Below are 12366 nucleotides of genomic sequence, written 5' to 3'. Positions count from 1 at the left end.
TCATATTTATGAATCACGGTTGCAAAATTGTTATTACTAGAAGTTTCAAACACCAAATCAGATGTTTTCATGAGGCATATTGACCAATGCATGGCTTATTCCTTATCTATATGAAATGTGACATTGTACACTTACAGACTAATTTGCAAAAATTAAAGATGGCATGTTTATGAAGAAAAAAATTGTCAATAGGAAAAGAAAATGAAGTGCTGAGATACCAAAGGTATTGGGAATAGCAAGTAAATTCATTTTTATAACTGCCATGTAATCAACTTGGCTGTCAGTTTAAATTTTAAACCTGTTATCTGAAGCAGTAGGGAGAGATGGAAATCTTGAGGCGACAAATTAATAAAAATTGCTGTTGTCAGTTAAAATCCAATAAAAAATAAACTGCTGTCATCCTCATATTGCATTACTACTCTGTGGAAGAGGCGTGGTTAGACAGCCAGTCCAGTTAAATACAAATTCAAATAGCTTGTTAAATGACTGGTACAGGGATTTAGAGCAGAAATCTAATATTGCAGGCGTTGTTTTCCCATGTAACATGGTAAATTGGAATTCAAAAGGATTTGTGTTTAACAGCAAAAATACCTGCTGGCTATATTGAAGTAGAGAGGCTTGTTTAGAATTATGTGATTTTTCATTTGTTGTAGAATGTGTATTAAAAAGTATTACATGTGTGTAATTTATTTGAATATAGCTGTATTGTATTAGAATTTAATAACACAATTCATTAAGTGCAACCTAATTCTGTCAATGTTTTGATTGTTTTGATCTTGTTCGTATATTTTATTTACAATTCCTGTCGATTAATCTGGTAATCGGCATTGTTTGGTTTTATGTTCTAGTTATGTGTAGAGTTTATCTTAACCCTTAAATGTACAGTAAATATTTGTAATATAAAATCTTTAATTATGCATGCTGAAAAAAATTCACTATGCTTTCAATATTTATTTGTCCCCTTTTCCTGTAATTTCAGTCTAAAAAATGGGGCTTTTCCAGTCCTAAAAACTAAAAGAGCATGGCAGGTCTCACAAGCCTAACTTTGCCACATATCTGTCCCTAATTTGCAGTTTTTATAATTTCTTCTGAATCCAAACAATGGAACTTTTGTTCACAATGACAAACCTCTTTAATTTCCAGTCTCAAATCCAGATTGAGAACAAATATCACTTCCTGTTAGGCTCAAAATTAAAAAACATCTTTAATTTAACCTTTTTTTCATGCAAAATATTTTTACATGCTTAAATTGTGCTATTTCAAATGCATGAAATCATTGTTTTTGTTTCTTGTCACGTTATTCTTTAAAGAAACCTTTTTTTCCTTGCCAGTAGAGGTTGATTTGTCCTCACATGAACCAAAAATAAGTTATTCGTATTTATTTTCATTATAAGAAAACATGGATCAAAGCAGTTGAATAAAAGATATCCTTAAAGGGACTTGAAACCCAAAATTTTCTTTCATGATTCAGATAGAGACTACAATTTTAAACAACTTTCCAATTTACATCTATTATTTAATTTGCTTCCTTCTCTTGTTATCCTATGCTGAAAGGTTTAGGCAAGCTCTGGAGCAGCAGAGAACCTAGGTTCTACCTGTTGATTGGTGGTTGCATATATATATTGAATTGATTGTGATTGGCTCACCCATGTTTTCAGTTAGAAACCATTAGTGCATTGCTGCACCTTAAAGGGACACTGAACCCAAAAATTTTGTTTTGTAATTCAGAAAGAGCATGCAATTTTAAGCAACTTTCTAATTTACTCCTATTATCAATTTTTCTTTGTTCTCTTGCTATCTTTATTTGAAAAAGAAGGCATCTATGCTTTTTTGGGTTCAGTACTCTGGACAGCAATTTTTTATTGGTGGATTAATTTATCCACCAATCAGCAAGGACAACCCAGGTTGTTCACCAAAAATGGGCCGGCATCTAAACTTACATTCTTGCATTTTAAATAAAGATACCAAGAGAATGAAGAAAATTTGACAATAGGAGTAAATTAGAAAGTTGCTTAAAATTTCATGCTCAATCTGAATCGTGAAAGAAAAAATTTGGGTACAGTGTCCCTTTAAACAAATGATACCAGGATAATTAAACAAATTAGATAATAGAAGTAAATTATAAAGTTGTTTAAAATTGTATTCTCTATCTGAATCATGAAAGAAAAAATTTGGGTTTCATGTCCCTTTAATGCACTGGCATATTTATCTGAATAAAAAATAATGAAATTATTGTGATATCTGTTGCTTAGGAAAATGACAGTAACAATATTTTTTTCCTCCTCAATTTAGGAATCTGTTAGCAAATCCTTTCAATTGCAACTGCCATCTAGCTTGGTTGGGAGACTGGCTTAGGAAGAAACGAATTGTAACTGGTAATCCACGGTGTCAAAAACCGTTCTTCTTAAAGGAAATTCCCATACAGGATGTTGCAATTCAAGACTTCACCTGTGATGATGGTGAGTTTTACTGCAGCTAAAGATTCAGACCCTGTATTGTGTGCATTTATTAGTTGTTTACTGTGCATTTTAAGAAATGTATTCTAAATGTGTGAAGTACTAGAAACATATCCAAGATATTATACCAGCTGAAACTGTAACTGGCCAGCACCAGCTGCTGCAGCCCACCGGGAAATCTCCTGGTATCCTGGTAGGCCAATCCAGCCTTTAGCAATGCATAGTTACCGTTGTAGTACCAAACTTAATTCTATTAATCTGACTTGGTCTAGAAGTTTATTTGTTTAATCTACACATTAATCAAAATAATGTAATCATTTATAGCATATTTCAGAGGCTGAGTGAGAATACAGTGCCAGTACACATACTTGTCACCAGACACTACACACTTGTCATAGAAAGGAGAGTAGTGAACATTCTGTTTTCTTGCTTCACAACAGTGCTTTCAGCTTTCAGAGCCTAGCCCTGCTTAAAACTATTACACATATGTTAGCTTGTGGTACCTATTTGAATAAGGTTTTCTTACCTCCCAGCACTAAATTCTAAAATGTAAGTATATGTTAGTGTAAAGAATAAACTACAAGTATGACATGAGACAATAATTGATGACTGTCACAATTTTCCTGGAACAGTCCCAGCATTCTTGAAAGTTTACATTCACTTTAATTATGGTGATATGATTGAATAACATCAATATTGTTAATTAACCAAACACAATTTTGAGTATGTAATTAAAGTGATGGTAAACCTTGCATGTTTTAAAATCTGGTCCAGAATCCAAGAAATATTTTACAGGGAATTTAATTGATCATTTTTAATCTAATTGTGCCATTCTTATAACCCGGCTCCGGCCACCCACTTCACTTTTTTGTGAGATAATTGTTTGAACTGTTCTCCGATTGGCGTTCTAGCCATACGGCACTTATTTTGTAAGTAGAGTGCTGGTTAAGTAAGTTGATTCTTTGAAAATGGATACTTTTCAATTTCTGGATAGCTACATTTTAGGAAGATTCTTTGTATATGAAGCAGTTTAAGCAGAACAAACCAGGTGCACTGATGGTGCATTATAATTAATTAATCAGTCCACATCTAGATTATAGGAACAGTATCTAGAACACCTTTAGATTATATACACAGTCCACATCTAGATGATAGGAACAGTATCTAGAACACCTGTAGATTATAGAAGCAGTCCACACCTAGAAACAGCATAAACTTGCTGTGTATTGCAATATATAAATAAAATCAAAAGAGGGCTACTAATAATAACATTGGATCAAAATGAAGAATGAAAAAGATTTGTAATATATTTAGCCATCCTTCCAGTGTTAGAAAGTGTAAATAGATTGTCAAGCAGTGTGCCATATGGGCTGCTGAAGTGTGCACATTTGTTTAATAGTGTTCTCTGGTTTTGCTTTCTCAACTAGGAAATGATGATAACAGCTGTTCGCCACTGTCGCGCTGTCCGGCAGAGTGTACCTGTTTAGATACCGTAGTCCGCTGCAGTAACAAAGGCCTGAAGACCCTACCTAAAGGCATCCCCAAAGAGGTTACAGAACTGTAAGTTATACTCTGCTTTCAATATAAGGTCAAAAAAAAAAAAAAAGCTCAATGCTGAGCATACAACGTTTGAATCTGTGCCAACATCAATTGCGCTCTAAGTAAATGGATAGCAAATTAAACTCTAAATTGGTTACGGGGTCATTTGAAGGAAATAATTACAGATAATGTGAAGAAAGATGAATGTTGCTGGTTATAATCACCATATTGCTCCTCCAGCTGGATTATTGTTTTTATTATTTTCAGTACCATGAGTAATTTATTTTTCTTATTTAACTGTGCATGTTGCAGGATGAAATGCTACTTGTTTAACTCTGTGGCTGCCAAGGAGGGATACAGTGCATTGTAGTGTCAGTTGTAGTGTCAGTTGTTTCAGTCCTGTATGTCAGTTTAAATTAAATTGATGAGATTTACCAAAGTAATTTTGCAAACGCCTGTTTTTAAAAATGAATATACTGTATATGGTCTAGATTAAATCTATATTCAACACTACTGTATAGTCCCTCAGACTTATGTACATCTTTTAATTGACAGATATATGATAACTTATACAGCAAATGAGATCTGCAGGAAATTAGATAAAACAGAAATCACAACTGCATCATCTAACAATGGTGTCTAGCAATTGTGCTCTTAAAGTGATGACAAATCCAAGCATTTAAGAAACGCTAGGATTTACCATCACTAAAAATAATGTGATAGTAATTTAATCTTCGTATACAGGATTTCTATCAGCAATTGCGTATTTGTAATCGGTATCTAAGTTTAGTTTGCATGAGTCATCATCTAGAACTTGCGTCATCTTCTTACAGTAATAGATATTTTACAAAGACAAACCATGTTATGTACTGTGGGGTTTGGAACGTTGTAGTGCGAAAATGAAGACAATTGCATTTTGTGTAGGTTAACAATGTTGTTTATGTTTGACTTGGAAAGATTGTGATCACTTTGTTAACAGAAAAAAAGGAAAAAGAAAAACAAAACACATCCGTTCCAGTTTTTCCAATATTGCGGGGTGAGGGGGTCCAGAAAATGTGGAAATGATCCTATTATTTGTATTATTAGTATTAGGAATTAGTATTATTATTAGTAGTAGTATTTACATTTACTTAAAGGGACTTGGTACTCATTTTTTTCTTTTCCATTTAAAGGAAAATGTTTCAAAATGTATTACAGTTTTTTTTTTAAATTTATTTATTACACGGATGTTGCTGAGCAAAATAAACCAACATTTTTATGTGGGAATTGTCCCTATCGGCTAGTTAGAAATGCAGTCTTGGGACCAAGATTCATATCGTCTGGCACAGCTTTTACTGAAAGTGATGGTAAACTTTGTTCAAACGGATGTGCTAGCTGGAGGCGCTGGTTCAGCTTGTATCAGTCGTTGGTATCTTCCTTTCCTTTCCTTCCTCGGTTGTATAACTCTAGGTGCAAAATAGTGGTGCTGAAATATCAGACAATACACCATACAAAGGTGAATATCTACTCACAGTGTATATTGCAGGTTACCGGCTCCTTCCCAATATGAAAAGACAAAATCACAGATTGAGTAAAAAAGTTTGTCTTTATTTGGCTCAGCGCAAAAGCGTTTCAACGGTCCCAGCCGTCTTTCTCAAGAGCAATAAAAGTGCTTTACAAACCAAAGCATTTGTTCAAACGCCCTGTTGTGTGTGAACCATCTTAACAAATTATTGGCACTTTCATTCATAAGTTTAATGTAATTTGCATGTATTAAAAATAATAATATATCTTAGACTTTTTTTTGTCACTTTCTTCAATCTTCCAATCAGAACCCAGGGCATACTCTGCAAAGGCATCAAATATCTAGCGCATGCGCTATACGAGTAAGGGGCTTGTGTGTTTCTTCCAAGGACACCAGCTGTCCCGGTTTCTGATTGAAAGATAGTGACGAAAATAAAAGGTTTAAGAAAAAAGAAAAAAGACGGGTGCAGGAAGAGCGGCACAATTCTAACAGTTTGTGATATATTATTTTTGTAATTAATTACAAATATCAGAATATTGTGTAAATGCTTTTTATTCTTTATGAAATGTACCTTTTTATATGCCTTTAATTCTAAAATATTGGATGAAGAGATTAATGATTAAACTACAATCTTCCAAAATTCTGAGCTGACCTCCCTGCTTTTCAATGAAAGATCACAAGATAACAAAGAAAATGTGAAAATAGACGTAAATTAGAAAGTTGTTTAAAATGGCATTCTCTATCTGAATCATGAAAAAAAAATTGTGTTTCATATCCTTTTAACCCCTTAACGACCAAGGACGTGCCAGCCATGTCCTACAAAAAACGGTCGTTAATGACCAATGGCGTGCCTGGTACGTCCTCTGGGGTTTCAAGCTCTGGAAGTGATTGTGATCCCTTCTAGCAGCTTTCAGGGTATTGCAGCGATGCCACAATATTGATGCATCGTGCAATACCCTTTTTAACCAAACTGATGCAGAGAGGGCTACTCTGTGGCCCTCTCTGCATCGGCCAGCGATTATGCCGATCATTGGTGGGTGGGAGCTGTAGCAGGGAGGCTGGTGGGCGGCCCATCACTGGAGAGAAGTTTCGGATCCGGGAGTGCACAGGGGGGCAGAGACGGGTTAGAGAGCAGTTTGGGGGGGGATCAGGGAGGTTGGAGGCTTAGGGGGGATCCTACACTGCAGAAAATATATTTAAAATAAATAAAATATTTAAAAAAATAAATCAATAAAAAAAAAGCTTTTTATTTTAGTACTAGCAGACTTTCTGCCAGTACTTAAGATGGCGGTGACAATTATGGGGTGGGGGAGGGAAGGGAGCTATTTACAAGGGGTCAGGGAGGGATCAGGGGGTGCGATGTGTCAGGTGGGAGGCTGATCTCTACACTAAAGCTAAAATTAACCCTACAAGCTCCCTAATTTACACCTTCAATGTTGGGCATAATACAAGTGTGGTGTACAGCAGCATTTAGCAGCCCTCTTCTTACCAAAAAGCAATGCCAAAGCCATATATGTCTGCTATTTCTGAAAAAAGGGGATCCCAGAGAAGCATTTACAACCATTTGTGCAATAATTGCACAAGCTGTTTGTAAATAATTTCCTAAAGTTTGTAAAAAAGTGAAAAAAATTTTTTATTTGATCGCATTTGGCAGTGAAATGGAGCCATTAAAGATACCAAAAAGGGCATAGATCAATACTTTGGGTTGTCTACTACACTACACTAAAGCTAAAATTAATATTTACGAGGGGTCAGGGAGGGATCAGGGGGTGCGATGTGTCAGGTGGGAGGCTGATCTCTACACTAAAGCTAAAATTAACCCTACAAGCTTCCTACAAGCTACCTAATTAACCCCTTCACTGCTGGGCATAATACAAATGTGGTGCGCAGCGGCATTTAGCGACCTTTTAATTACCAAAAAGTAACGCCAAAGCCATAAATTTCTGCTACTTCTAAACAAAGAGGATCCCAGAAAAGCATTTACAACTATTTGTGCAATAATTGCACAAGCTGTTTGTAAATAATTTCAGTGAAAAGCCTAAAGTTTGTGAAAAAGTGAGCGATTTTTTTAAAATTTAATCGCATTTGGCGGTGAAATGGTCGCATAAAATATACATATACAAAGCTGTTTGTAAATAATTTCCTAAAGTTTGTAAAAAAGTGAAAAAATTTTTTTATTTGATCGCATTTGGCAGTGAAATGGAGCCATTAAAGATACCAAAAAGGGCATAGATCAATACTTTGAGTTGTCTACTAAATTAAAATATATGCATGTGAAGGGTTATTCAGGGATTCCTGACAGATATCAGTGTTACAATGTAACTACCGCTAATTTTGAGAAAAAAAATGGTTTGGAAATAGCAAAGTGCTACTTGTACTTATTGCCCTATAACTTACAAAAAAAGCAAAGAACATGTAAACATTAGGAATTTCTTAACTCAGGACAAAATTTAGAAACTATTTAGCATGGGTGTTTTTTGGTGGTTGCAGATGTGTAACAGATTTTGGGGTCAAAGTTAGAAAAAGTGTGTTTTTTTCAATTTATTCATCATTTTTATAAAAAAAAAATTATAGTAATTTAAAGATATGATGAAAATAATGGTATCTTTAGAAAGCCCATTTAATGGCGAGAAAAGCGGTATATACTATGTGTGAGTACAGTAAATGAGTAAGAGAAAAATTACAGCTAAACACAAGCAAGGCAAAAATGTAAAAATAGCCCTGGTCCTTAACGGTAAGAGAATTCAAAAGTGCTGTGGTTACTAAGGGGTTAAATCAAACACATTATGCACACTGCTGACTCGAAGAAATAAGTTATGGTCTGTAGCAATGTATTTCCTAATTTTCTTACCTTTCCAAAGATGTATCTTTTAACCTTTAAGTGTATACTAACAAATTATTTCAGTATTATAATATAGTAATTACTTTCATTGCTTTTGTGCTTAGATACTTGGACGGAAATCAATTTCCTCTTGTTCCCAAGGAGCTGTCTAATTACAAGCACTTAACACTTATGTAAGTATAACAAATTGAACATTTGCTGGGTATACTTTTTTTTTATTCTTATGTTTTACCTCTATTAATAATTATGTATAGTTAAATGGACAGTCTAGTCAAAATTATACTTTCATGATTCCAATAGGGCATCTTATTTTTAACAACTTCATTATTTACTTTTATTATTAAATTTGCTTTGCTCTCTTGGTATTCTTTGTGGAAAGCTGAACCTAGGTAGGCTCAAATGCTAATTCCTAAGACATTGAACAGCCTCGTAGCTCAGTGCATTTTGACAGTTTTCCACAGTTAGACACTGCTAGTTCATGTGTAGCATATTATAACATTGTGCTCACTCCTGTGGAGTTATTTATGAGTTAGCACCCATTGGCCAAAATGCAAGTCTTTCAAAAGAACTGACATAAGTGGGCAGTCTGCAGAGGATTAGAAACAAGATAATCACAGAGGTAAAAAGTGTATTAATATTACAGTGTTGGTTATGTAAAACTGGGGAATAGGTAATAAAGGGATTATCTATATTTTTAAATAATAAAAATTCTGGTGTAGACTGTCCCTTTAAGGGATTCTGTGCACAATTAAAGGGACATAATACTAAATCACTTGAAACTGATGCAGTATAACTGTAAAAAGCTGACAGGAAAATATCACCTGAGCATCTCTATGTAAAAAAGGAAGATATTTTACCTCACAATCTCCTCAGCACAGCAGAGTAAGTTCTGTGTAAAAAGTTATACTCAACTGCTGCCCAGCTGCAGGTAAATCTCATGTGATTTGACTTAACTCTCATGAGATTTCATATTAAACTTCCTTTAAACTGAATAGAGAAATAACATGAGAGTGCACGAGGCTCAACCCCTTAGCTGTCCCGGGGCAGACATACTGATTTGCTGCTTAGAAGTCCTTTACAATGGGATGTGGCTACTGAGGAACTTTTGAGGTAAAAATATCTTTCTTTTTTACATAGAGATGTTCAGGTGATATTTTCTGGTCAACTTTTTACAGCTATACTGCATCACTTTCAAGTGTTTCAACATTTGGGTATTATGGCCCTTTAAATGTTCTCATACATATTTTAAAGCAGCGTCCAAACAAGTTTTTTTTTGTGCATAAAATATGTGAAGTAAAAACTTTTTAAATTAATTAAAATATATGGGTACCGGTTATTTAACTCACTAATGTTCATTGGCTAACAGGCACTTCCTACTAATGCTCATTGGCTTATACTGAGCAATAGTAGGAAATGCCAATAAGTCAATTAGCATTGATAGAAAGTTCACAACTGATACAGGAATATTGATTTAAATAGCTTTTACCTCATATTTAAAAAATGCCTATATGTGTAAATAAAGCTTTTTCAAATTGATGACAGAAGGATTTTAGTACCAGTACAAGAATAAGCTTAGGGACTATTACCCATCAAGCATTTAGACATGAAAGACATTTTCATGAACATCTTTATAGTGACATTAAAATAGTGTAATATACTGATGTTTACAATTAACCTAGTGTAATTTGTTAAATCTCAGAAAACCTTGCAACTAACAGACATTTATTTTTTTCTTGCTATAGAGCAGTAATGGCTAACCTTGGCACTACAGATGTGTTGGAACTACGTTTCCCATGATGCTTAGGCTCTTTAGTTAAGCATCATAGGAAATGTAGTCCTGAAACATCAGGGGTGTCACGGTTACCCATCACTGCTATAGAATAAACTGTCAGTCACGTCTAAACATTTTTTTTAACAAATCAGTATGTTGTTTGCTACAATTGTTTTCCAGTAGCCAAACTCCATCAACCATATACCTTATTTGGAGGAGTAAAACCAGGCTTGGGTCTGCAGCTGACAAGTGTAGCCACAGCCATTATGATAGTATAAAATGCATTGCATTGCAGTTGTTATCTGCTAAATCCAATTAGGGAAAGATACAAGGTGCATTTCCAGCGCTAGGAATTAGAAGATTCCCCATTTTCTGAGCTAATTTACATGAAAAAGGGGGCAACACAAACAATGAATATATATTGCATTACTAAACTTTTTATTTTATATATAAATATCAAGGAGTTGATTGTTTCTTTGGCTTATATGGGCCAAATTTTGCAGAACATTGGCTTTAAATGACCTTCAGATCTGCTGTATATTATGCTGTGATTATCTGCTAATAATTATGGATTTGTTAAAAGCTGCAGATGTGAACTGCACTTAGCCTCCAGTAAAGCAAATCTGGTTTGCCTGCTGCCCCCTAAGGGCACTACATAAAATATAGCATACCTGTATGTAAATTAACCTTTAACACTGTTTAGTAACGCTTGTCGTAAAGTAATATCAAAAATACTTTTTTGTGTTCTTTTCACCATAAACCACTTCAGTACTTAAGAATGTGCTCTGTATGTTTTTCTCTAAATGTTGCTTTGATTATAAAGTAACTCAGAACATGTGGCTTTTTTTAGAGACCTGAGCAACAATCGAATCAGCACTTTATCTAACCAGAGCTTCAGCAACATGACACAGCTGCTTACACTGTAAGTATTGATCGCACATTCAATGCATTTTGAAATTGATGATATTTTTGTTTTGATGTATTACCCAGTTAAAGGGATACTAAACCCACATTTTTTTCTTTCATGATTCAGATAGAGCATGCAATTTTAAGCAACTTTCTAGTTTACTCCTATTATCAATTTTTCTCCATTCACTTGCTATCTTTATGTGAAAAGCAAGAATTTAAGTTTAAGATCTGGCACATTTTTGGTTCAGTATCTGGGTTGCGCTTGCTGATTGGTGGCTAAATGTAGCCACCAATCAGCAAGTGCTATCCATGGTGCTGAACCAAAGATAGGCTCGCTACTTAGCTTAGATTCCTGCTTTTTCAAATAAAGATAGCAAGAGAACGAAGAAAATGGCTTATAAGAGTAAATTAGAAAGTTGCTTAAAATTGCATGCTCTATCTGAATCATGAAAGAAAAAAATGTGGGTTTAGTATCCCTTTAACTTTTGTATTACATTTAGTGTACTGGATAAACAACATTTGATATAAATTAATAAAACAAAACAAAAATCTATAGATTGCTAATGATTTAGTTATGGGAATTAAGATGTAAAGGATAATTCTAGGGTAAATATAAAAAGCTGTATTTTGTTAGCACGTTTTATTTTTAAAAGCATTTCTTTCATTTACAATGTTAATGAATAGGGGTTACATTTATTGTCAAAGTTGTGCTCATGTTCAGGATTTACCTTGTGAACCAATCAGGAGCAGGTATGCATGCATATTCTCTAATCATAGGCTGTATCCTCTTCTAAATCAGAAAGGGGATATTCCTGGAATGCTTTTAAAGAGTAAATTAAACAATGTCCCCAGGAAAGTGTCTGACAAGAGTTAGTTGAATTTAAAACAGCTCTAGGAAAACCCTTTCAAATTGGCTAGGCTCTTTCTATCATCCCTATTGGAAAGTTGAGTTCTGCTGCCTCTCGCTAGCAATGCATTTCTATAGTTAATACTGTAGAGAACATTTCAGTATAGATGACAGTTTTAACAGGATAAAGCACCTGTTTCAAACAACAAAATAAAAGTAAACAACCCTATTTATAAACAATTTAATACACTTCAGCAGTTAAAATGTATCAGTGGGAACAAATTAAAGGGTAGAAAAATCTACAGTAAAATTCCCCTTTAAAACATAGTAGAAAAAGGGATTTGTTTAAGAATAAAATGGTTTAATGAAATAGAACATTTTATTTTTACACTAAAATATCCCTTAAAGTGAAAAGTTAATTAGTCATCTCCAAATCAGATTCTGCACATCATTATTCATAAAGATGTATTAATTGCAATTAAGGGATGAGCTCAGTCC

General features: G+C 34.2%; 1 protein-coding gene across 1 annotated transcript in view; it reads left to right on the top strand.

Moving 5' to 3' along the window:
• SLIT2 (slit guidance ligand 2) overlaps positions 1–12366 on the top strand; it is a 493710-nt gene that overhangs the window by 418524 nt on the left and 62820 nt on the right. The window contains exons 20-22 of the mRNA XM_053704101.1: positions 3884–4016; positions 8446–8514; positions 10963–11034. Of these exons, the coding sequence (XP_053560076.1) occupies positions 3884–4016; positions 8446–8514; positions 10963–11034 (274 nt within the window). The remainder of the gene's footprint in view (positions 1–3883; positions 4017–8445; positions 8515–10962; positions 11035–12366) is intronic.

Source organism: Bombina bombina, chromosome 2 (assembly GCF_027579735.1).
Source record: "Bombina bombina isolate aBomBom1 chromosome 2, aBomBom1.pri, whole genome shotgun sequence".
NCBI lineage: Eukaryota > Metazoa > Chordata > Amphibia > Anura > Bombinatoridae > Bombina > Bombina bombina.
Note: the sequence above shows the minus strand (reverse complement) of the source record. Positions and strands in the feature narration are given on the sequence as shown.